Raw genomic sequence first — 26,194 nt, forward strand, 5'->3', positions numbered from 1 at the left:
GAATCATGTAATCATTTTTATTATTATTTTTATTATGTAAGAAATAATCACCTGCAACATACACCCCACACAAGATTGAGGCAGGAAATCCAGAGGGTGAGGCACGCAGCAAAACGTTCCAGGATGTGCCACTAAAACTTCTCTGGAAGAAGGGCAGGGTCACCCTGAGCTGCAAGCTGCTCCCACACTCTGAATACCATCTTTGTCCAGCGTCTTTTCATTCTCAAATCTTCCTCTCCATCTCCTCTGATACTCACCACAGCCCTAGAAGGTAGGCAGGGTTAGTACGCTTCATCTGCCCATACTTAGAGGAAAACGAGGCTCAGCGAAATTAAGTGATTTGCCCAAAGTCACACAGAAGAGGGATAAATCCAGCCTGCCTGACAGGGCTGAAATGAGAGGGAGGCAAGTGAGGTGCCTCGGGTGCAACATTTAAGGAGGCGATCACGTGCATGACCCTGAGAGTGAGCACCTTCTTAAATTCTGCCCTGCTGCCTGACCCCAATCCATGGGCCCTTCCCACACACGGCACCTACAGGCAGCCCTGCAAGAACCTGCCCCTGGAGCCTTGGGGCAGCCAGACGTACTGGCTGAACTGAGCATCTCCCGCTGTTGGGATCTAAGAACGTTTTTCCAGAGCCCTGCAACTGGAACCACTTCCCAAAAGAGTGGAATGGAACAGAAGGAGGAAGTGGTGCCACGGCAGCCACATGAGACTGCCATGCATCCTTGAGACTGAGAGCCAGGGAAGACAGGCTGGGCCAGGTCCTCGGAGACCTCACAGCCTCCAACCACCTTAGGGAGAGAAGAGCCAGGACAAGCAGGCCCCATGGAGGATTCCTGGAACAGTGCCCCTCGATGCTAGCCCACCCAGCCAAGCTCCCTCTCTCCAGCCCCTCAGAGCCCAGCTAGGCCCCAACTTGGCCTCCCTGCACCTCACACAAAGTGTAGGAGGTACCAAGAGATTTATTTTGAATCTGCAAAGACAAGAACCCTTTTCTGAGGTGGATGATTGCATTTACTAATTAGCCAGCTTGCTGGAGTCTGGGTAACTATATATTTAGCTTTACTAAAGAAACACCTGTGTACCGAGGGTTTTCTAGGGTAGTGGGAAGCTATGGAGGACTGAGAGCTGCTCTGCTGGGATTCAAATCCCACTTCACCTGGGCAAGTTACTCACCTGCCCTCCATCCATTCTCTCCATCTATAAAAAGGGGACGGGCACAGTATCACCATCCTCAGGTTACTTACTGCTATTACAAAAACCAGCTACAATGTATTAAGTGCCTATAATGGGCCAGGTACTGAATTTCATCTTTTTTTCTTATATGTATTATTTAACACAACAACTCTGTAGGTTTTTACTTTTGAGGTATAACTTACATACAGTAAAGTACATAAATCTTTGGCACGCAGCTCAATGAACTTTTATGTGCATATACTCTCTATTCTGTTCAAATTTCTATCAGTGTAGATCAGTCTTGCCTGCTTATGAACTTCATATAAGTAGACTCACAGTATGTACTCTTTTGTGGCCGACTTCTTTCACTCAACTTCATGTTTTGCAAATCATCCATGTGGTGTAACGAGTATATCAGTCATTTATTCTTTTATACAGCTATATAGTATTCCATTGTGTGACTGCCACAGTTTGTTTATCCATTGTCATCATCATCCTGCTTTACATTTGAGGAAACTGGGGCTCTAAGCTGCTTACTAAAATTTTAGCCTGAGGTCACAGAGTGACCAAGTAGGGACTTGAATCCGGGTCCCTGCCTCCACAATCAGCTTCTTACCTAGGCAGCGGAGACTCACATCTCCCCGAAGCACTGAGGTGGGCAGAAATGAACTCTGTGTTGTCATCAGCAACTTCTCCCTGTATTACAACTGGGAGTTAGGGGGCAGCTCTCTCACTGGCTCCAAGTGGTAAGAAAATTGCCTCTGGTTTGGCCATTACCAATATTTATTTTCACTGTACCCCAAGCTGATAGCACAAGAATGGTCATCACTCATAGCACTGTACCTTGAGACCTGGCCTTTACGAACACGTCAACACAACTAAAACAGCCTAAACACAGTAGCGGCATCCTTGCCCCCTGACCAGCAGCTGACTCTGATGGGCAGGAGGAGGGAACCTAGGCTGGCATGTGGGCAGCCCCTGCCCTGGCTTCTGGGAGATTAGTTTCCCACAATGATAACTCAGATGTAACCCTTTGGGACTCCTCCAAGAAGCACTGTAGGCCTTCCAGCTACAAGTTTTCTCTGTAACCCAAGCTTTACCCACCAAGAGGTAGGTCACCACAGGGCCCCCCAGGGCTGACTTCACCTCAAGGAAAGGCTGAGGTTTCACCCTGCTTCCCAACTCTGAATGCCTGCTTGCTGCCCAGCAGACCAGACGCCAGCCTGCGCAGAACAGCCTGCAAGGCAGCAAGAGGAGGTGAGGAACCGGGCTGGTCTCTCCTGGCCCTCTTCCCCTCTGAACTCAGGTAGCGTTCCAGTCAGTCCAACCAGACGTGATTAAATGGTTGGCTACGTGCAGGACAGGGAGACCCCAGGGGAAAAAGGGCACAGGGCCAACTCCCAGGCGCCCTGGGGCACCCTTGTCTGTTGATCATTAACAGAAGCCACCCTGCCACAGGTAGAGAAGGGGAAAGTCCAAGGGGGTGGCCTGCCCCCTCCTCCCAGGCCCCGTCCTCCAAACACACCAATCCAGGGCCTCTTGAGACATGAGATCATGACACTCGGTGGAAGGGGTATGTGCAGTCATCTAATCCAACTGGCTGCCTCTCATGCCCCTTCAAAATCTACACAGAAGGCCAAGGGAGTCAGGAACTAACACCGGTCAATTTGTAGTTACTATGTACTAGGGACTGTGCCAGACGTATTCAGTGTGCCAGCCTGTGACATGGTGAAATGCAATGATGGGGCTAGCCTGCCTGGGTTCAAATCCTGATACTTCTAGCTGTGTAACAAATTAGTGAGCTCTGCTCCCCAATTTATCCACATGTCAAATGGGGATGGTACAAAACTTCTTCCGTGGGGTCACTGTCAACCCTGACCAAGTTAGCACACATGAAGCTCTCAGACTGCCAGGTACTTATGGAGAGCTGTCATGGCTAACGGTCCACTTGACCCTCGCAATCACACCTTGAGATACAGATGGAAAATCCAAGGTTGAGTCATTTGTCCAAGGCCCAAGCTGGTATAAGGGCAGCTGAGATTTGAACCCAGGTCAAAGGGCTCCAATACCCCTTCTTCCTCCATGCCATGGAAAATTCCTCCTGCCATGACACTGTCTGCCCCATTGGTATCCCATGCTTCGTGATCCAATTGGCTGCAAAACCCAGTTTATGCTGCCCCCACCTGCTCTCAAAGGCCCTCCTTTCCCCAGAGTGCCACTAAAAACAGCGGGTTCCCAGGCTTCCTCCTTAAAATGAGGCTTGTAGGCCTAAAAAGGTAAGTCATTGCTCAGTGGCCAAAATAGCTCATTTTCTTTGAGCTGCTCCAACGGAAGACCTTCAGCCAAGGGCCAAACCATGGGTTGCAGGGCCAAAAGCCACAGAGATCCTGCCCAGCCAGGACAGACCCTGTGCAGGCCCCCAAATTAAAGATGCCCCAAGGTCCAGGGAAGGAGGTGGGAAAGTAGGCCTCGTGCCCCAGAAAGTTGGCTGACAAAGGCAGGCCTGGCCTTTCCTGTCCCACTTCCCTTTGTTTAGACCTTACCTCCAACTCTCTCTGCACGGCTTCTATCTTCAAGCCCAGGCTGTAGGGGAGCTCAGAGATGGAGGTCCCCTGCCAGCTCTGGGCTCACACCTCCCTGGACTCCCTGCCAGCCCAGAGCACAGGACTGCTGCTGAGACCCTTTCATCTTCTAAATCAGGAGTGTCCAAACTGCGGCCCGCAATCCGTTGTTAATTGGCCTGCAGCAAATTCCAAAAATACGTTTAGTTTACTTAAACAAACCAGGTGAGGCAATCCGTACTTCACCTCGAGTGAGTGGCCCGGCTGTTTGTGTATTTTACCGAATATGGCTCTTGGTGAAAAATGTTGAAAAAAGTTTGGACACCCCTGTTCTAAATCCTAGAAAAAGAATGGGACTGAAATAATTCTATTTCCTTTCCTAAGTAGCTTTGGACCTATCTCCACTACCTTTAAGATCTAGATGGTAGAAAATCAGGCTCTTGGGTGACCATGCATGGGCCTGGGTGACCTAAATCCCAGCCTGTGTGAGTTTCCCATGGAATCACTCAAGTGGAGGTAAAGGGTAGAGGCCTGGGGCCATAGAGCTTCCCAAGACCATAGAGAGCCTCCCCATCTTTACAGACAACCCCCACCCTCCAGGGCTTTCTGGAGTCAATGCCTCAATGCCTCCACCTTCATTATCACTCAAGAGACTGACTCAGTGGAGGAAATTCTGGGCAGGCAGTGGGTATGCTTAGTCCCCTCTAAATCCAACTAGTGTCACGAGCCAGGCAATTAGAAAGATGTCTGCCATGTGCTCATCTATACCTGCAGAGCATGGGTTCAAAGTGAGTGATTAAATGTCTTTTTCACTTTGTCAGAGGAAGATCACTTGCCTCTACCACCATCACTACACCACACACACACACACACACACACACACACACCAGTCCTTCTCTCCTTCAGGGACAGAGGTCTAATTTCACTCCAGTCCCAGGACTGCTTTTCCCCTTCCTCCACCAACCTTTGCCCTACAAGAGGTAATAGTCCCTTTTTTCTACCTCATACTCCAGTCCCCCCCAGCAGGCACCTGCCAGGCAGGGAAGGAAGAGTCAACAGGTTGCGTAAGTTGTCTTCCCTAGCCTCAAGGACAGCCCTGGCCCAGCCAATGTCTGCTGTAGACCTAATGGCCTTTGGGAGAAGCCAGGTAGAGGATCAAGGTGAAAATTCAGCTTACCCCCCGCCCCCAAACCTACTGAATACAAGGAACAGAAGGCAGCCAAGCCTCAAATAGTAATATCCATCCCTGCCTCCCCAAAAAGGTCCTCCCAAGAACCAGATTCAGGGATTGCTCTGGCAAGCAAAACATCCCCTCCAAGTGGTCATCTGGCTTTAGCTGGGGTGTTTCTAGCCAAGGAGACCTCACCATTCCCAAGATGACTACTTACCTACTCTGTACAGCATCAGGGTGTAACAAACACTTAGTGGGACCTACTGACTTCCTGTTATGCTGGCCATTTTAATACTCACACTTCCCCTTAGCCCTCCCAAGACAGAAGCATATGTCAAATCCAGGTGAAACCGCCCGAACCCAGTGCCATGGTTGAGCCCCTCACCACCCTGGGTGCTCCTCTCCAAGCCTACAGTCCTTCATCACACTCATCCCAAGTAGGCTTCAGGTCAATGTCCTGTGAGAAAAATGAGCCTGGAAACACCCAAATAGCTCACACAAATCCAGGCTCGCTGGTGTGCCTTGTGCTACATTCCCCGTCATCAATTTGGCAGCCCCAACATCACCCAAAGGAATTAAGACCATAGGCTGGGCAGAGAAGACTGGAAGCCTGTGCCTTGGCTCTCCTGAAGAACTTCCAAGGCCATATAGTTGGGCAAGGCTGGCCCCTTGTTAACAACATACACACTGGGCAGATAATACCAAGTCTAGCATGCTTTGCAATAAACCTCCACCACACCCCATCTATAAGCTCAGTAGATTTCCAGCATTAACCAAGGGAGCTAGCCATTGGTTTAGCTCTAAGTGTAAGAAACCAGACAATGCCCCTCCTCTGACCACTATCTGCAACGTAGACAGGAGACAAACCTACAGAATAAAACTGCAAACCAAGTCAAACCAGCTTCACCATCAGTGTTTCTTGAAAAAAAAAAAAAACGGGGTTTATTGATTTTAAACTGCAAATAGTCGTTACAAAAAGTTTTTTTTTTTTTAAATAAATTCACACAAAGAAAGAAATAGAAAGCGACGGTAGTGACCAGCAAGAGGAATAATAATTACATTCATCTTAATGTGTGTGTGCCAGTTCTGTTTGCATGAACATTGGAAAACTCTAAACCTGGAATCCAGAACCTCAAATCTGCAATCGGAATGTCTCGAGATGGGCACGTGGAAGTCAAAGGGTTTCTTTTTTTTTTTTTCCCTTTTAGAAGCTATACATAAAAAGTTGTTTTCCTTCTGTACTGTCACAGAACTTCTACATACATTCTCAGTCCTAGTTGTGAAAGGCCTAAAGAGAAAGAAACTCAATTTGCAGTCCAACACAAAGGGGGAAAATTTCTAAAATAAATAATCCAACAGTTTTTTGCATTTTTTTAAATTAATTTTTCATTTTTTTAAAATAAAATAACCAAAAAAAGTGTAAAGTTACAAAAAATGTCGTTGAAGAATAATATATTAAAACTGTGGAAAAAAAGGAAAAAGACACGTCACAAAATTTTAAGATTAATATGAAGATCATAATTTAACATAAAAGAATATATTCTATGGATTTGTCATCCCGATAAATATGAACAAAATTAACAAAAAAAAGCATAGTTTGGCAATAAATACGTTTTGATAAGTTAAATAAGCTTTTTTATATTGATGTGCAGTGACAAGCAAAATTTTTGCTCTCCAATTTCTGAAAGTTATATGAAGTTTAAAACCCAGGGAAAAAAGCATGGCGTGAGTGCTCTAAGGATAGACCTACGGTATTCTAGAGCAAAAACCATTAAAGCTACTTCTACGGGAAATCGTTTTACACAGATATTGTATGTGGAATGAATACCATTAACTCTCACCCCTCACGTGTTTTTTTTTTAGCTTTTCTCTCATTTTGTTGTTATTTTTTTAAAAGATGTCACATATAAACTGGGGAACTTTAGCACCAAAATCAAGTCTCTCATAGTCCATCTAGCTTCCCCTTCCTCCCCACTTAAAAAAAAAAAGAAAAAAAATTAAATCACAAAGTCCCACTTATGTCACAATCTTCATCCACTTTTTCTGTCTTCCTTCCTGTAGACCTACACCAACCCAGGCAAGATTAGTCAACAGAATTTCAGGTCGGGAAGAAAAAGGTTTTGAATGTCAATATAGGTTTCCCTAAAACCCAAGTCTGGCAACAACTCTCCAGGGGCGGGAGGGGGGGTGGGGGGGTACTAGGGAGACGGGAGAAGTGTGTGGGAGACTGAAGTATGGGAAGGTGCAGTTGTATCGCCAGTGGAGGGAGCTGCTGGTTCTGGGTCCCCCCCTCCCCCCATGGGCAGAGGCTCCGGGAGGCCCACGGGTGCCCTCTGGCGCTGAAGAGGTAATGTAGTCACAGTGACAAAGTTAGATTACAAGGCACTAAGTTGCTTCTGTAAACTGTTACTGCTTTTTTCTTTTGTGATTTGGCACTTAAGGCTTAAGCCGGAAAAAAGGCATCTACTGACAAATATGGGACTTGTCTGTTATGCGTGGTAAGTGGGCTATAAAATCAAGGGGAGGGGGTTTCAAGCCAGAGGAAGCTACTGACAAATTGACTTGTCCTTATGTTAGGGAGGTTAAAAGGGAGAAGAGGGAGAGGTATTCCAAGGTTCTAGGGGAAAGGGGTTGAGCTTAACCTTGTTAATGTAGGGGTTATAGGGTAGGGAGGTGAGGATAGGGGATGTGGGGGGGCTGGAGTGGGCAGGGGGTCCCTCCCTACCCTGGATTAGTCATCTGAGATGGAAAGTCTGCTGAAAATGGGCAGGCGTCTTGAGTTGTCCAAGGTGGGGGAGTCTGAGCCACTATGGCTGCTGCTGGAGCTGCTCAGGTAGCCCTCCTGGTCCGAGAGAGAATCCTGAGGGCTGGGGGGAGAGTCAAACATGTGAGGAGACTCAGACATGGGCCGGAAAAGGAAGGTGGTCGGGGAGCCACCCCCAGGCAGCCCCATGCTAGGGGCAAAGAGGCTCGCCAGCTCCTGGCTGGAGAAGGCAAAGGGGTTATTGGTGCCATCAGGAAGGGTGGGTGAGCCCAGGAGGTCATCGGCGCTCAGGATGGGGGGTGGGGTGATGGACGTGGGGCTGTCCAGCAGCCCTGTGGCAGCGGCGGTGGCAGCGGCACTGGGAAACCCAGCAAAGCTAAAGCTATGCTGGAGGCGGGGACGGTCAGCAGAGAGGTCCCGGGCCCCGGCCAGGGCACGGCGCTCCTCAGCATTGTGGATGAAGTGGCAGCGGGGCCCGTATGGGCAAAAGCCGATGGTATGGAAGGTGCGGCACAGCTCCGTCTTGTACTTGGGATGGCGAGTCAGGCTTCGGAGCTCATGGATGCCATGCGCGAACTGGCACTTGTCCCCGTACTTACAGGCACCATTCTCCTCAAAGGGGCGGCACAGCTCCGTCTTGTAGCGACTGGAGTTGACCTGACCACTCCCAGGCTGCTTCTGGGTGGGAAGCAGTCGCTCACCCCCTTCTGAGAAAGAGCGGTCTCGGAAGCGGCTATCCCGAGAGCTCAGAGTTGGGGCCGGCTCGCCCTTGAGGCTGCTGAGGAGCTGGTTCTGGTGGAACTTGGAGCTGGGTAGGGTAACTGAGTGCCTCCGGGGGAAGCCCCCACCAGTAGGGGTGCCCACCGCCTTCCTGTCTAGCAGGCAGCCCCCTGCACTGGGAGTACTGTAGTTGAGCATCTTGTTACCCTGGAGGGAAGAGAGAGGAGAGATAGGATGGTTAGTGACAAAGGCTATCCACCAGGCCCAAGAAGGGTACCTACTAAGGACAACCCCCTCCACAATCAGAAATGCCCCATCTCTCTCCAGGGAACCATCCCCACCTCTGCCCTGGCAAGCCCCCTTCCCCCTTTCTCCCATAGACCAGACACCTGAATTTACTTTGGCCCCATGCATTAAAAAAACAAAAACAAAATATACACACAAAATCCTGGCCTATGTGAGAAATTGTTTTATGCATGCACCCTACCCCAGGCAGACCCCTGGAATGCAACCCCATATCCTGTCCCCAAAGCTACCACTTTTATCCGTAAAATCCAAATTCTTTACCTCCCAAATAGATTCCTCAACTCAAAAGATCTCACATCATTCAGACTTCTCTAGGTTGCCCCTCCCCCTAACAAAAATCAGGTAAACCTCAGGAGATTGCCCCTTTTTAATCAGTCCCTGCTTACTTGATGCCCTCCACCCCCAACCTGGCCCAAGAGTCTCAACTTCCTCCTTCAGAAGTGTTCCCTTCCTTTGGCAACAGGTTTTCAGACTGTCTTTGCTTTATCTTACTGAGGGGGGAGGGGGTAGGAGAAATCCCATGTGGGGTTAGAGGGGAAGAGAGATGTGATTCCTGAAAATAAAATTCATTGCCCCATGCTCCTGGAAGGGGTGCTTTCCACAATGCTCTCCCCAATATTCCCTGCCCACCCCAGCCCCCTCCACTGAGAAGATGCCTTTGCAATTAGTCTTCTGGCTCCTAAAGCAGGCTGGATGGAATAAGAGCACCAGTGTTTAATCTTTAACGCAAAGCTGCAGGTGGGGAGGAAAAAGAAAGCACCAAATCCCCCCACCCCCTCCCAGTCAATACTGGATTTGGTGGGGGGGAGGGGGGCAGAGCCACCACAGGCAGGTTTCTGTTCCAATAGGACCCTGGTCACATGCCCAAACTGTACCCAAGATTTGGAAAGGGTGTTGGAGCAGTGGGGGGATGTGACCTGGGAGTTGGCTCCCAGACCATGTGGGTGTCATTGTGTAAATTCTAAAGTTGGTCCCTCAGGATCAGCTGCAGGGGATCGGGAATCTGTAACAGCAACCACCCCATGGAGCGGATTACAGGAACCAAGTTGAGAGCCGGTTCCCAACAATGAGGTTCATTTTAAAAGTCCTGAGGGGGGAGGGGGCGAGAGAAAGAGAAATAGATCAAAGAGTGAGAAAGCCGGGAAGAGAAGGAAGAAGTGCGGGAGAACTCAGGCACCCGCAGCCGCCAGGGCAACTGGAGTTTGGGAGAGCGCAGGGAGGGGAGGAAGCTGAGATTCCAACTTTTTCGATGTTTCTCTTCAGCTCCTCGGTGTCCCTGCACCCCAACCCTGCAGCCCTGGGGCCCTGGCAGCTGCGCCGACTGGAGAAGCAAGCTGGGAAAAAAGAGCAACATGACCCGACGTGTTTAAAAGAAGGCAAAACACTTTAGCAATTAAAAGTGGCCTAGCAGCTTCCCTCTTTGGGAAGAAAACTGGGGAGAGGGGGAGAAATCAATTGAACATCCATAGGCTTTTTTTGCTATGTACACTTACACCGCCCTACTGGAACATTCCGGGTTTAAAACTTGCTTTTTTTCTTCATCCACTGGCAAGACACGACTTAAGGAGTCCCCCATTAAATCCTTCCTAGCAAAGACTCTTGACCTCAGACCTGCATTTTGTCATCGTGTCCCCCCACCCTCCGTATCGAGGGGCCGAGGTCCCCTAGAAAACAAGTAAGCTGGTCAACCCGAGTCTCACTTTCACGCCAAAGTTTGCAGCACGACCGTCTATCCCAAGAGGAAGCCTGGCCGAGCTGGGGCGAACTGAAGCCCCACTGCAAACTCGTTTTGCAACATCCTTTTGAATCAGAGCTCCTGGCCTTTTTCTCGCAGATTCCCAGCCCATTCAAGCCAGGCGAAAATCTACCAGCAAATCGTCGTCCCGAGACTCACTTCTCCAAGGGAGCCCCCTCCCAACCCTATAGGCGGGCTGTAACTAAAGACTGAGACCCCTCCGGCGGCCGGGAGACCCCAAGCACACACCGAGAAAAGGAGCAGACCAGAGAAACCCGGCTCAAGCTGAACGTTAGGGAAGAAAGATCACCGAAAAATTGCCCCAATCTAGGCCAATGACCAGCATCCCCCCAGCAACCCCGCCACGCAAACTTCGCCCCCCAAAACTCTGGTCTCCAGATTCCCATGTAATCCCCCCGCCAGGAACTGTTGAAACTCAAAGGGTGGGAAGGAGAAGGCCAAATTCCTTCAAACTGGGGAGGGGGGAAGGGCATGGTGGGGGAAGACTATCTCGCCTTTCTCCCCTCTTCCCCCCTTTTTCCAAGACCTAAACTTTTGGGGATTCTCTTTTTAAGGCAAAAAAGATTTTGAAAAGCAAAACCCTCCGCCTCACTTTACCTTGCATAAAACTTCGCTCAAGTCGAAGATGGTGGCAGACACGAGGGTGGTGGTCATCGTGGGTGCTCGCACGGGGCAGGGACGAGGATCTGGTGTGTCGCGAAGGTCCCGGTGCGGGGAAGGCGCAGCCTCCGGCTCTCCGGTCTGGAGTCCCACACGCCTGCTCCCGGCGCCCCTTGCCTTTCTGACTCTCTCGGACTGCGGCGCGCGAAGCCCGATTTATAAAGTTAGACTGGGAGGAGGAGCTTTAAACTTATTTAAATGAGGAAGAGGAGGAAAAAAAGTTGATTGACACTGAAGTTGAATCAGCCATGCGGTCAAACTCGGGAAAAAAAAAAAAAACTTTCAAAAGGAAGAAGGGGGAGGGGAGACGAGGAAAGAAGGCGAGGAAAAAAAAAAAACCCCACTCCGAGCAGCACACAACTTTTTTTCTTAAAGAGGAAAAGTTTCGAGTCCGCTCGCTTCGCTACCCGGCGCCCTGCTCTGGGGCGGCGCGCGGCGCAGAGGGGGAGGGGCGCGCCCCCCCTTTGTCAGCCGTAGGGCCCAGCTCTGTGACATCACTCATTCCACCCTCTTCGGGGTTCTTGTTGTTGTGTTGTTGTTTTTTTGTCGGGCAGGAAGGCGAGCTCGACTTTCTCTTTTGGCAAGCGGGAGCAGAAGTCCGTACTGAGCCCCGCTGCGGTTTCCATCTTGAGCACATCTTTCTTAACTTGTCCAAGTGCCCCGCACAACTTACTCTCTTCCCAAGTTCTCTTCCGCACTCGGCTCCCCTCCGCAAACCCCGCAGGGCAAGGGGATTGGAAATTTGGACCCATAAAGCCTTCAAGTCTATGGTTTTACTTTTTTTTTTTTCAGCGGGGGGTGGGGTTGGGAGGTTTTTTCCCCAGGGAGGACCCGGCCTGGCGGGGGTGTGCGCAGCACGATTTAGGGCTCCGCACGCGTCTACACTCGCGTTTGCTCTGCAGCCCACACTCTCCGAGGGTAGGCAAGGGGTACTAGGGGGGTCGCGAAAAAGACCACCGCCCAGGCGGAGTGTTTATCAGGTCTGGAAGTTGTATTTCACGTATCCAATCTTCAAACATTTTTATAAAGAAACCTGAATCTTCATGAATGTCCCTTCCTCCCCCCGACAAAAAACCCACCCAGCAACACACAACTTGCCGCGCGCGCTCAGAACTGTGGACCGCGCCGAAATACACTTACACACCCCTAGACACTTGAACAATGAAAAAGTTACTTTGGCAAGAATGAAGGTAAAGAGATGGGGGAGGCGACGCTTTTATTGTTCTTCCCCCGCCCCCAAGAGAACGGAACATATGGCTTGTCACGCTGCGCTGTTTGGGAGGGAGGGGAGCATGGGATCCTAGAAACCGAAAGGCCCGCAATTGATTATTACTCCTATAAAAACTGTAAAATGTGTATTTATTTATTGTTAGGTTCGGATGCCCCTACACCCACCCAAATAAAAGTTGTTAACGTGTCCCCCACCGCCCCCGCGCTTTCGTGGGAGTGCTTAAGTGAGGACCCAGGCGGAAACCGCAGGGCTGCGTTTCTTTCCTATTCCCCCGCGTGCCCGGCCGCCTCGTCGGCCCTCGCACGTTTCTTCCCAGCACTCGAGGCCGCCGGGTCTGTTATGAAACCTCGTTCGCTGAGTGGCTAAGAGCGGGTTCCATTGCGATGTAATTAGGTCACCCCATTATGAGCACGTTTCTTTGGAAAGGACAGGGCGGGAGGAGCACAGCGCTCGAGTCGCACTCTCGCCACCACCACCACTACACACACACACACACACACACACACACACACACACACACCACTTGACTGCATTTCTTATTTATTCGTCAACCTCCGAGCAAACCTAGGAAACCTTCCAAATCACAACTGTTTTAGGAACCGGTTGTTTATCATCTTTCTGAAATACACAACTTTTGCTGCAACCACGAATCTACGTGACCCCAGCCCGGTTTGCTTTTATTTGTCTTCTTTGACTTAAATTGATGGCCCCCATTTTTAACCCAGTTGCTGTCCTTTGCTTTATCTTCTGCTGCTGTCCAGCCTCCTGTTGCTTCCCTCCCCCTGCTCCCATTTTGCAGCTTTTCTTGAAATCTGGCAAGCGCCAGAAAAGGAAATAACTTCCATCCACCTTAATTTAAATCAATCAAATGTAGGTTTCTTTCTTTAAGGGACGTTTGCTCGCTCCTTTCCCCAGCTCCAAGAACTGGGCGGGGGGGGGGGCGGTTTCGTGCAGTTTCTTGGTGATGAGGTAATGAGTTCCAGATTTCAGAACAGAGCAGGGTGCGCGTTAAAAGCACAAGGTTAGTCTGCGTCCTGATGTGAAGCTATTTCGGTTTTTGATTCCCCCCCACCCCAAAAAAAGTCTAACTCTGGAGGGTTCGCGAAGCTCTGCTGGGGGAACAGGGAGGGGTGGAAAAGCGAAGGGGGAAGAGGACCCGGGACGGGAGGAGCGGCTGGGGCCCGCACCCTTTGTGCCCCTTCTTGGGGTGGAGGGGGTGCAGCTTTCCCCCGCTGCTGCGGGACCGGCCAGAGCACCATCACCAGGCCTCAACGTCCTGGGCTGGCTAAAAAGTCCCCCCCCCCCACCAAAGAGAACGCGATTCCTCGAATTTCCTCCGCTTTTCCAACTTTTGGGGGGCGCTCCCATCCCCCGCTCTCGGGGCGCGGGTTCTGCGGGGCGGTGGCCAACCTGGCCCGCTCGCTCCGGAGTTGTTTACCGGCCCCGCCGACCGACCGGGTTTGTTCCAGCTCCCAGAGCCTGTCTCTATAATTAAACTCTTTTTTTAATTGTCGGGTTGAAACGTCATTTCGGGGACTTTCCAAGGGTGAGGGAGCCGAGGGGAGGGAGCGATCCTCCTTAACCCTTCGCTGACCTGGCGTCTACGCCGCGGCAGGCCCGGGATCAGCGTCCAGCCGGGCGGAGGAAGGGTGGGGGTCTGAGGGCCAGAGCTAGTCTGTCCCCGCCCAGACGTGCTCGGCAGGTGCCGGATGGTGGCGGGAACGGCAGCGGGCCACGACCTGGGCAGGAAGCCCGACGGGAGGCTTTGCGCAGCCCTCCCCGCCTCCTTCGCTCTGCAGTCCGCTCTCCGGTTCCTTACCCGCGCCTTGCCCTGAGAGGCCGCCCCTTCACCTGCACTGCTGCTTCCGAACCGTAGGCGATGGGCCAGGTCGTCTGGCCCAGACCCGACTTCCGGGTCTTCCTTTCTCGCTTGGAGCGGGTCCCCTTGCAAGGAGGCCCTAGCCAGGTATTTTTGGCTTTGGGGTATTGTTTTGTGAAAGGGAGAAAGTGAAAGTCCTCAGAATTAGGGAAACGCGACGGATATATTCATCGACTAATCTGGACTCTGGGCGCACCTTGTGGCAGGTGAGAGTGTGGGACGCTGGGCTGCTGACCCCCTAGACTGCTGGGCCTTGTCAGCAGCGCTCTTCAAGGCACCCTCTCCCCAGAGTCCCTTCCTGGCCCTGGTTGCAGCACAGGATCTGCCATCGTAGAGCCCTGAGAAGTTACACTTCCTCCCAAGCTTCAGGTCATTTGCACAATACCCCAAATCCTTCGGATTGGTCCCCGCCCTTCCCCCAACCCTTGCTACCTGAGAAAGAAAATTCCCTGGATTAGAGAGGAGGGAGGGCCAAGTGCTGCCTGAGAGGTACCTGGTTTAGATTTACCTGCAGTGCTTGTGGAATGCAGATTCCTCAGCTTTGACCCAGGCCCAGTAAATCAGATCTCTGGGGTGGAGCCAGGAATCTGCATTTTAGTACATTTCCTGCTAGTGACTCAAACACTAACGTTTGAACATCTGTGGTCCAGGATTTTGAAGTTGGGCTGTTCTGGATCCAGATCTTGGCTTTGTGACTTTTCAAGACACTGACCAAAACCTCAGTTTACTCATTTCTAAAATAGCAGTAATATACCTAAACTTGGCCTATAAATTGCCTAGTTTAATGCCTAGCTGAAATCTTGTATATGCCTACCCACTGTATGTAAACTGAGCCATTCTTGGGACCTCATTACACCACAAAAATTCTGGGTGGGGTATTCATTTTGCAAAAAGATTCTTCAGTATAGATGTCCATTTGAAATCATCAACTGACAACTTTGATCAGTATCACTTTCTGGTCCCCACCCCCAGCCCTGGACAGGCAGGCCTGAGGCCTGGAAAGGGGAGAGGACACTGGCGGGGAGCCTGGGAAGAGCAAGATGGGTCAGGATGAGGTTATGGGAACCTGCTGCCCAACTGAAAAACACCTGATTATTGTCACAAGTATTTCTGAAAACTGGATCACTGGGCCCCTGCTGATAGTAAAAGCCAGGCTCTTCTATCAAAGTTCTCAAGCCCCTCAGACTGCTTAGTGGGCACTACTCAGCTGCCAATATCCCCCCAAACCAGGGAGAGGACTCAAGAGAAGATAGTTGACAGTCTACTATAAATGCAGCACTGCGCTATGCCTGGAGCCTCTGGGGTGTAGCTCAGGGAGTCAGCCCCTTCCTGCTGGGACTACAGAGAAAATCCAACCCCAGGCTATCCCAGCCCTGGGAGGGTCTCATTGCCTGTTGCTCTGCCTGAAGTAGGACATCTAAACCCTCATTCTTAGGTCAATTGTTTTAACACTTTCCCTTCAGAAATGTTCCACAGTTCAGTTAAGTTCCCAGGCTAGCCCACAGCTGCACCTCTTCCTCCTGTGGGTGGGCCTGCTTAGAGACACAGGATAGCCCATGAGCTTTGAGTCACCTAGACTTTGATGGGAAGCCCAACTTTTCCAGGTGGCCACCAGTTGCACAATCTGAAGCAGGTCACATAGCCTCTGGGAGCCTCTGGGATGATCAGAAAGGTGAAGCCCTTTCCCGCCAGTGCTTAGCTCAGATAGCCATCTTCCCTCCAGCCAATCCAAACTGCTAGCGTTGATGGTGGTTGCTGCATAGCCCTCCCTGGGGCTTCAAGGCAGACCAAATGCCTCCCCTCATCCCTGCCACCCCTGTCGATGGTGCCATTGCAGCCTGTAGCACTCCAGCATGTTAACTGCATTTTATGAAAGCATCTGTTTACTCCCCTCTGGACTATAAACTCCTTGAAGGCAAGTGCTTCTCTATTACCTGGGCCTCTTAAGTATGTCCTGAGTAGGTACACAGCAAATTTTTTCAGTTTTCCCTGAACCTTTGCTGTCAGACCCATTAGGATACTTTGATCACCCTAAATCCAGCAGCAGGAGTAGAAAAAGGAATGGGCAGTTTTGGTGGTGGCAGGAAGGTAGGGCTTGGGCTTTGCAGGGAGTAGGACAGCAGCCTCAACACTGGAATGTTCCGTAGACCAGAGCTGTAACTCAGGGAGGCTGGGCTTCCAGTTTGCCCAGGACGTGTTCTATGCAGCTCATAAGAGGCAACATGGTCTAATGAATGAGCACTGGTCTAGGAGTCAGGAATCTCGGATTCTAGAAGTACTCTGCCTGGGGTTCACTGGGTCATTCTCTACTCTGGGCTTCAGTGTTCTGATCTGTAAATTATTGGACTAGACAGGTGGTGTTCAAACACCACTCTGAACAGAATCACCTGGAGAGCTTTTAAAAATATATAGATGCCCCATCGCACTTACCTCCAAAGATTCTGCTTCAGTGGGGCTGAAATAAGGCCTAGCATTTATATTTTCTTATTTCCCCAGGTGATTCTATTATGAAGCCAGAAACAATGGATTCAGTTGATTTAGAGGAGCGGTTCTCAACCAGCAGCAGTTTTGCCCTCCAGTGAACATTTGACAATGTCTAGAGATGTTTTTGGTTGTCACGACTGGAGGGGAAAATGTCATTGCTACTGGTATCTGGAAGGTAGAGGCCAGGGACGCTGCTAAACATCCTGCAATGCATAGGACAGCTCCCCCACAACAAAAATTATCTAGTCCAAAATGCAGGAGTACTAAGACAGAGAAACCCTATTTTAGGGGTTCTTTCCAACCCCAAGATTCCTGCATACTTAGATCCCACCCTCCCTCAAACCTTTCTCCATATGGCAATACAAGTGATCTTTTTCAAAACCTAGATCTGATCTTGTGTTATTGCCTAAAACCCTTGGTTACCCATCCCTCTTAGAATAAAAACCAAAGTCTTAGTCCAGCATAGTCTCTCTTTCACGTGGAGGAGCAGTGAAAGAGAGATTGACTTTCATACCTCCTCTCTCCACCACTTGACTTTCATACCTCCTCCTCTTCCCAACGCTACCTCTCCCACCCCCCAGGGCACTCGCTGTCCTCTAGACAGTTTCTGATGAAAATGAACCATCCTTCCTCCTGCCCCAGGGCCTTGACACGTGCTATTTCTTCTATCTGAATTGACCTTCCTTTGGCCCAAATAAATTCTAAATCATTCTTTAGAACCCAGCTCAAGCATCACTTCCTCAACTATTCTTGGTGTCCCCCTCCCCCAATCAAGGTAAGGTGTCTGCCTCCACTCTGATGTTCTCATGAAATATTCATTTCCCTCAAAGTAGTTATTTCAGTTTGTGAGTATACATTCATTCTTACAACCATTTTTTACTTTTTAATTTAACATACAGTAAAATTGACCTTTATTTGGCATATGGTTCTATGAATTCTAACATGTGAATAGGTACATGTAACCACCACCATGATCAGCAAACAGAATAGTTCCATCACCACCAAAAAACTTCCTTATGCTATCCCCTCACCTATCCCTTACTCTGGCAACCACTGACCTATTCTCTATGCTATAATATTGCCTTTTCCAGAATGCCATATAAATGAAATCATACCTTTGAGTTTATTGCCTTTGACATTAATCCATGTTGTTGCATGTATCAGTAGTTCATTATTTTCAACTGAAGAATAATATTTCACTTTATGGGTAGGCAACCAGTTTTTTATCCATTCACCTGTTGGAGGATATTGAATTATTTCCAGTTTGGAGCCATTGTGAATAGAGCACCAATAAACATTTGTGTACAGATTTTGTGTGAACGGAAGTTCTTATTTCTCTAGGGTGAATAACTAGGAGTGGGATTGCTAAGTCATAATGTTGAAGTTTATCAAAAACTGCCGAATCGTATACCATTTTGCAGCTCCAACAGCAATATCTCAGAGTTTCTAGTTGCTCCACATCCATATCTGCACTTATAATTGTTAATATTTTTTTGTTTTAGTCATTCTAATAGGTGTGTAGTTGGATCTCCTTGTGGTTTTAATTTGCATTTCTTTAATGGGTCATGATGTTGAACATCTTTTCATGTGTTTATTTGCCACTTGGCACGTCCTCTTTGGTGATATATCTGTTCAAGTCTTTTGCCCATTTTTTAATTGGCTGCTTGTTTTCTTACTGTTGAGTATTAAGAGTTCTTTATATATTCTGGATACAGTGCCTTTGTGGAATATGTGATTTGCAAATATTTTCTCCAGTCTGTACCTTATCTTTTCATTCTCTCAACAAGGTATGTTCACAAAGTTTTTAATTTTGATGAAGTCTGATTTATCAGTTTTATCTTTTGTGCATCGTGCTTTTGGTGTCACATCTAAAGACTGTTTGCCTAACACTCGGTCATTAAGATTTTCTGTTTTCTTCTCAAAGTTTTATAGTTTTATGTTTTACACTGAGACCTATGATCCATTTGGAGTTAGTTTTTATATAAAATGTGCGATTTAGGTTCAGGTCCACTTTTTTTCCTATGGATATCCAATCCCAACACTGTTCATTGAAAAAACTGTCATTTCTCCATTGAATTGCTTTTGCACCTATCCAAAAATCAGTTGGCCATATTGGTATGCGTCTCTTTATTCTGTTCTGTTGATTTGTGTGTTCATTCCTTTACCAGTACCACACTGTCTTGATTATTGTAGCTTTGTAGTAGTCTTAAAATCAGGTGGTGTAATTCCTCCAACTTTATTCTTCATTTTCAAAATTGTTTTAGCTATTCTAGTTTAATTGTCTTTTCATATAAATTTCAGAATCAGCTTGTCTATATCTACAAAAAAAAAAATCCTACTGGGCTTTTTATTGGAATGCATCAGTCTATAGATCAATTCAGGAAGAAATGGCAGCTTTATTATGTTGAGTCTTCTAATCCATGAATATGGTGTGTCTATTTAGGTCTTCTTTGATTTCTTTAATCAGTATTTTAGTTTTTAGCATTCAGATACAATATATGCTTTGTTAGCTCTATACCTAATATTTCCCTTTTGGGAGGTAGCTATTGTAATTTCTTTTAAATTTCAGTTCTCAATTTCTCATTATAGTTTATAGAAATACAGTTGAGTTTTGTGTTGACCTTTTGTATCCTATAATCTTACAAAGTCACTTTCATTATAAGGAAGATTTTTAGTAGATTCCTTGAGTTGTTTTTTGTGTGCGTGTGTTTGTTTTGTTTGTTAATAAATAGAACAAATAGTTCTATTTATATGCAAATAGAACTAGTTTAATTTCTTCCTTTCCAATCTTATGCATTATATTTATTTTTCTTGCCTTATTGCCCTGTTTAGGATTTCCAATATGATGTTGAATAGACATGGTGGGAGTAAACACCCTCACCTTGACTGCAATCTTAGGAGAAAGCATTCAGTTCTTCACTATTAAGTATGATATTAGTTGCTGGGTTTTTGTAATCATTTAACTTTTTGACATCTCCCTTCTTACCAGGACGTATGCTCCATAAGAGCAGTCTGTCTCTGCTCTCAACTCAACCCCTGGGCCCTGGCACAGTGCCGAGCACACAGTAGGCCCTCAATAAGTAATTCTCTACTTTGGTAATTCAGCCAACTATAACCACTGTCCCGTATGACAGACAAGAGAGGGACTTAGCTGAACAAACACAGATCGCGAAGAATAATCACAATAAAGACTCCAATGGACCCAGCTAGGCATTGGCCCCATGGAGTTGACAATTGTAAGCTGTAGAGCATCTGTAGATCAGCTTTCTGGCAAGCCATACTGTGTCAAAGCATTTATCTATGAGGAATAGATGACTGCGGTAAAATAATTATTTTAGATTGAGAGCATTCCATTCCTGAAGGGAAATTAAACAAAAAGCTTTCAGCTCTGAAAAACAGGGGCTTTCAGGGTAAAGAGTCCCACTGCTCTGAAATCTTAGGCCCTCAGACGGGTGGGGTTGTTTCGCTAAATTTATTTCAGCCGCTTATAGAAACAGAAGGGGGAAGAGGGGGGCGGTTGCTTGCACACCAGCCCTGGCTCTGGGGTATTAATATCTGCCAGGTCAGGCTTTTATTTGGGTTTTGTTTTACCTTTTGGGGGTGGGGAGGCGGGCAGGCAGCACGAATATCTGGCAGCTGCAGGGCTTGAGCTGTGGTTTCCCACCTTTCTCCCTGTCCACTCCCCTGCAGACTACACCAGCCCACTCGTCCCCTGCCTCACTTTCGGGTGGCCCTCTACCCACTGAATACCAAGCACTGGGCCAGGCCTTTTTCTGCCGTCTCACCCAGGCACCTTTGACACAAGACTTTCTCCCACTCCCAGAAAGAGTCTGAGCAGAGAGAGAGAGGAGAGATTGAGAGGTTGATATTGAATCTGTTTTCTTTCTGGCACAAGTGTGGGTATAGGGAGACTGGAGCCTTTGTCTCTGGCCCCCATCAGAACCCCCTCCCCAACCCCATATCCCCACCCCCAGTGGCTCCACTCCTTGAATTTGGGGGGTTGTTGACTATGCAATCCAGGCCTTTTGATCTCTGTGTTCCTTCTCCTCAGCCTCCCCAAAGCCCCGAGCACACATTCTTAGTGCCCGATACCTGAACAGCCTCTTCTGCCACACCCACCCCTGCCCCATATCTAGAAAAAGGAGTTAAATGAAACCACCATGTTGTTTTTCAAAAACCTGTTCTTGTGCTGAATTTGGAATGCTCTGTGGAGCACAGGTTAATTACTTCCCACAGATGTGGGGAAAACCAAGGCACAGGAGGGGAGGTGGCAACAGGTGACCTGCACCTACTGTGGGTAGGTGAGAACAGTGTCCACGGCCGGCTCTAGGAGGTGCCTGCTGAACCTGAAAGGACCAGAGAGAGATCGGGCTCTGTGTCTGGGCGCTGGTTGTTGTGTGGCCTCTGTCTGAGGGCAGGAAGAGGAGACACACAGGGAAGCTCAAAAATCTGCCCCGACGTAAGACTTGAGTAATTTACATGAGAACATGGGGAAGTACCTCATACAGTGCCTAGCCCATGGGAACCCCAAAAATGCTGGTTTGCTTTCTTGGCAAACTCCTGCTTCCTAGGTCACTAAGGAAGACAGGGGAAGCAGCATGTGTCCTCTTCACTCCCCAGCCCCAAGATAGAAATACGGTACAGGGACTAGTGGGAGTTTGGGAGAGGCCCACTATGAAGAATCTCCAGGGGGTTCTTGCTCTGAACTGGGAGGTCTGCTTCAGTGTGATCAAAGATACAGCACATGCTTATAAACTGTAAAGTGCTTGCAAGTAAACTAAGTTCCTGCTTTGTCCTAGCACCAGCCAGTTTGCTTTGGAATGATCCTCCAACCTTCTAACAACTCAGCCCTGAGTGAACAGACCTGATCCTGGAGCTGTTCCTTTGAGAAGCAGGGCCCACCTCCCCAGCCAGAGCAGGGATCAGACAGCTCTTGGAGAGTTGCCACGTAGGCAGCCGGTGGAGGAGAGAGGATGGATCTTTGCCACAGGCCTGTGACTTCTTTAAAGCTGAGTTTCTCCCGCCAACTGCACCCTCTACCCCAGGGGGACTGCAGGCCCCCAAACCAGGGCCTGCCCTTGTCTGACCAAAGGCAACCAGATCTGCTGCAGCTGTTCAGTGAGAGAACAAGCTCTCCCAGAGACCAGGGAAGCAGCTGGAGAAAGATTCCTGCCAGCCCGGGGGTGTAAATATTTATACAACGTGGGTGCGTGGGAAGAGGGAAGGCAGAGGGAGGTGGTAGGAACGAGGCGGCACTGAGACCGCAGATTGAAGGAGCCTGCACTTCGGGCCTGGGTGGGAAGGGCAAGAGGCGGCTGGGATGCTAATCTCCACCTGAATTCCTACATCAAAGAGACCGCGGGGTCCTTGCCCCCAGCTCTCCTGGCCGAGTTGAGGAAAGAACTTAGAAGAAAATTCATCACCAGTCCCCTAACCGGTCTTCCTGTCGAGGGTAGCCCTTGAACCAGAAATAAACTAGATCAACAGGCTCGGATTAAGGGCCTAGGGGCTCCTGGGTCTTATAGTTCCAGGGTCTTAAAGAATACTGGATTCCAAGAGTTGGACTGCAGGGTTGAAGGCTTAGAAAACATAAGTAGAATATAAAATAGAAGCCAAGATTTCTCTCAAGTTTCTATATAGTCGATAGTAGTTTTCTAAAGTGGCCAAGAACACTGTGCATTGATGAAGATGAGGAGGAAAAATGAATGGGACCTGGCAAAAGAACAAGGTATGGAGAAGGCAAGGGGGCCCTGGATGGCACTTCCAGAGAAGCATGTGGCCACCATCACCACAGGGCCCAGGAAAGAGTGTAGCCCAATGGGCATCCACCTGGTGCTCTTGGGCACCTGCATCCCAGGATGCGGCTCAGTTCCAGGTGTGACCCAGGCAGAGCACCGACGCATCCGCCCCTCAGCTGGGCCTGCTAAGGACTCAGCCAACATCCAACGGCATGGATGCCCCAGGGTGGGAAGCAAGCCTGGGCCGGGGGCGACAGCCAGATGGACTCCAGTCGATTTGCCTCAGACAGCTGGGGAGCAGAGCCAGGACGCTCCTCACCCGCCTCCCACCACTCCAGACAAGGAGGGGTGCGGCTGCAACTTCTAGGATTTCTCTGCCACTGCGCCCATTGAGAAGTGCCACCTGCTTCTATGAGTACCAGGGCTGACCCTCAGTACCTCCCACAGGTGAAATCTGTGTTGTTCCTCAGTGGCCAAGAGCCTTTAAGATACCTCACAATTATCAGCTTCTTTTGCATTCACCCTGTGTCCTGAAAACACCCAGTGGCCAGGGGTGGAGAGCATTGGAAGGAAGGACCTCCTGCTGGAAAACTGCCTCTGTCTCCCTAGCAGACCACTCCAGATGCCCAGGCCAACTTAGCCAGAGAGTGAGGATCCAAAGGATACCCAGACTCCCCCAAGAGGCAGACCCTATGCTGCAAGTCCTCCCACCCACAGCACAGAGATTTGCAAATGATAAATGCCCAGTGGGTGCACCTCCCCTGAGCCCCAGACTTTCTAGGTGGAACCTGGTGAATCCCCCACCCACCCACCCCGAGAAGGGTGGATTCTGTGGCGTCCCTGAGCAATGGGGCCCAGGCCCACACACCGTGGAGGAAACACCATCTGCCCCAGCCCTCAGTCCGGACCTGGCAGATGATGTCAGCCCTCACAGGGGGAGGGCAGCACTGTCCCCAGCCCCCCCTCCAGAAAGAAGCTCCTCTTCCAAGGACACTGGGGCTGGGGGAGATCTTCAGATGCCCAGGTCCTCTTCTGCCACCGTGGCCCTGCCTGCCGGCTGTGGCCTCCTTCTTGCCAGCACTGCTTAAACAGATGAACAAGAATAAAAGCCTGTGTGGCCCAAGGAAATCTTTAGGGGAAAGAACTGAAGCTGAAGGAAAAGGAGGTGGGGTGGGGGGCTGACTATAAGAAATGGGAGAGGAGGGAAACTCAGGAAACAGACAAAATAAACCATCCGGGAATCCAGATGTAAAACAAGGAAGGCCAAAAGAAAAGAAAAATTATGCTAAGAAGGCAGAGTAGGGTGGGGAAGGGAATTGAGGCTGAAAAAGAAGGGGGCAGTGATAAATATTCTGCAAAGAGAGAAGAATGTGAAAGCAAACAACACCAGAAAAAAATTAAAAACTGAAGAGAGACCTGGGAGAGAAAAAGAGGCAGCAATGAATTTAAAACAACTGCTTTGACCCTCAACCAACCACACTCATTAATGTTCTGAGTCTCACTACTTTTTGTGGATTTCAGACTCTTCTCAACACTGAGCAAAGATAGTCCTAGAAACGCAAGCTCTCCATCTTGCCTTGTTTTTCCTGCAATTCTCCCCACTTACCTCCACTGTTGGTCCTTTGCTGAGTGAGGGCTGATCTTCCTGGGTCAAGGCTCAAACCCATTCCAGTTCACCCCAGTCTGGTGGTTTCCATCAGGGAGCCCTCTGGAGGGCTCACTGGAGAATCTAAGCCACAGGAGCCCTGTGGTGGGCAGGAGAAGCATTAGGTGTGATGGAGCCGTGCTATCAGCTTTGCATCTTCCAGGGAGGGGCTTATCCAGCCACCTCTGTGGACCAGAGAGAAACCAACAGACACGCTGTCCTGGAACAGTAGGGATTCATGGAAGATTGGCATACCCAACTCTATGCAAAGCCAGAGGTGTCCCAGCAAATGCCACTTTTGGAAACAACTTAGATGATTTAAATTAATTTCCAGGCATTCCCAAGGAGACGTAAAGAGAGCCACAGCTTTCCCATTGCCATGGTTGACAAACAGTTTCTTGAAGTTCATTTTGTGTCCATAAATTCCATGAGCACTTAGACGCTGGGTCCGCTCCCTTCGTCTCCTTGGCCTCTTTCAGCCTTCTGTTGCCTCCCTTTCTTCTGTGAGTCTGCCTCTGCCTCTCTTCTCTGTGTTTGCTTTGGTTTTTCCATTTCCCTTACTGAATCAAACCCACCTCTGCCCACCCTTCTATGTCTCTATGACAGCAGGAGTTGGGAGAAAGCTGAAGCCAACCAAGGCACAATTGAGAAGCAAAGGCAGTAAAAATGTGAGTGAGTTTGGTGTAGCACCAGCTTTGGCATGCTAGGCTGTCCACAGTAGGTGAGGTGGGCTCCTAATGGACTGGATTCTGAGCCTCACCAAGCCACCTAACACTGCTCCTCCAAAGTTCAGCCAAGGGAAAGTCACACAGGCTCAACTCTGATCGACTGGGACAAAGAAAATGGTGCCCGTGCTAGCCTTTCTCCCTCTAAGAATTCTTAAGTACTTGACCCTGATTCTGTACGTTCTGTAAGTCACACTTTTCCTCTACCAAAAAACTGAGATATGACAAAATGTACAGAAGGGATATCTAGGTTGTAGCTTTAGATACTCAACCCTCAACCCCGTTTCTTCCCATCCCTCCTAAACTCCAAACCTGTCATGGTCGTATAATCTATGACTCAAACTATTATTTAACCATGAAAAAAGACAAGCCAGGAAATTAGAGGCTGAATGACCTAAAATTTATTCCATTCAACTGAGCTAATCTCTTAGTAAGGGTGTGTATAATAATAAGTCATGTTATATCTGTTCTGGAAGATGTGAACATTGCAGGCGAAAGTGCATGGTGACTGCAGATCCCAACTTGTCAAGATTTTTCCTCAAAAGGGTAAGTGCCTGGTCCTTGGCCAAGTTGCCTAGCAGTTTGCTAAGCGAGTCTTAACATTTGGGAACCAATATGTTGAAATGGCGAGCACCCAATGTTTGGGCTGACCACATTCACATCCTGGCCACTTCCTAGGCAAGTGAGGGACTTACCTGGCTTCCCTTAGTCTCCTTTGCTGTTAAATGGCAGTGACAGCAATACTGATCTCCTGGGGCTACTGTGAGGACAGATGAGCAAAGCGCTTGGCACGTGTGAGCCGCCCCCCTCCCTAAGAGCACCCCCAGTCAACTGTTGCTGTATGTTAAACAGTGAATTGGCAAGACCAAGAAGAAGGCTGGAGGCCTCACAAAGTGGGGTTCCACGGAGTCACTGGAACACAGTCAAGTATCCTGAGCAAGAGAGAGAAGAGGGTCCCAGAGGAGGCCCAGGCAGCTGGCGGGTGGAGTGCTGCACAGAAAGCCAAGGACAGCCAGTCACAGCCGGGGCGTCCGCGTGGGTGGGAGGACGCAGGGGGGCTACACTGCAGTCCTCCCGCATTAGCTCAATGTGGCTGCAGCCCCACCCTTGCGTGTGCTCACCCTGCCATGAAACTCAGCACGTACTGACCCAGCACCCACTACACGCACGGCTCTGGCCAAGTGCAGAGCGGGAATGGAGCAAGCTTAAGAATTGCTCATCGGCCTCAGAGACTTCATAACCGGGCGTTTCTACCCAAATTCAGAAACCTGCCCTTATAGGAGCTAGATTGTAAAGACGTGACCAAATGCTGAGAAATTCTCATGTCAGCGCTCTTGTTTTTCCTTAAGTAGAAAGGGCAAAGAGTTTTAAAAC

The 26,194-nt window shown here is 49.2% G+C and overlaps 1 protein-coding gene, 1 long non-coding RNA gene and 1 pseudogene across 2 annotated transcripts; 1 reads left to right on the forward strand and 2 right to left on the reverse strand.

The window, feature by feature from the left end:
* Window positions 1-3: 3 nt before the first annotated feature.
* Window positions 4-4,832, reverse strand: LOC141570819 (uncharacterized). Its single transcript, XR_012495273.2, has 3 exons — window positions 3,724-4,832; window positions 1,797-1,876; window positions 4-264 (listed from the first exon to the last, which is right to left on the reverse strand). It is a non-coding gene; the product is annotated as an uncharacterized LOC141570819 (long non-coding RNA).
* Window positions 4,833-5,835: 1,003 nt separating this feature from the next.
* ZFP36L1 (ZFP36 like 1 zinc finger CCCH-type) lies at window positions 5,836-11,261 on the reverse strand. Its single transcript, XM_019733649.3, has 2 exons — window positions 11,056-11,261; window positions 5,836-8,603 (listed from the first exon to the last, which is right to left on the reverse strand). The coding sequence occupies exons 1-2, from the start codon at window positions 11,110-11,112 to the stop codon at window positions 7,644-7,646; spliced, it is 1,017 nt and encodes a 338-aa protein (XP_019589208.1). The 5' UTR covers window positions 11,113-11,261; the 3' UTR covers window positions 5,836-7,643.
* A 2,797-nt stretch (window positions 11,262-14,058) lies between these two features.
* On the forward strand, window positions 14,059-26,029 carry LOC148758697 (uncharacterized; annotated as a pseudogene).
* Window positions 26,030-26,194: the final 165 nt, after the last annotated feature.

This window comes from Rhinolophus sinicus, chromosome 3 (genome assembly GCF_057876585.1).
Source record: "Rhinolophus sinicus isolate RSI-liver-muscle chromosome 3, RSI-T2T, whole genome shotgun sequence".
NCBI classification, from domain to species: domain Eukaryota; kingdom Metazoa; phylum Chordata; class Mammalia; order Chiroptera; family Rhinolophidae; genus Rhinolophus; species Rhinolophus sinicus.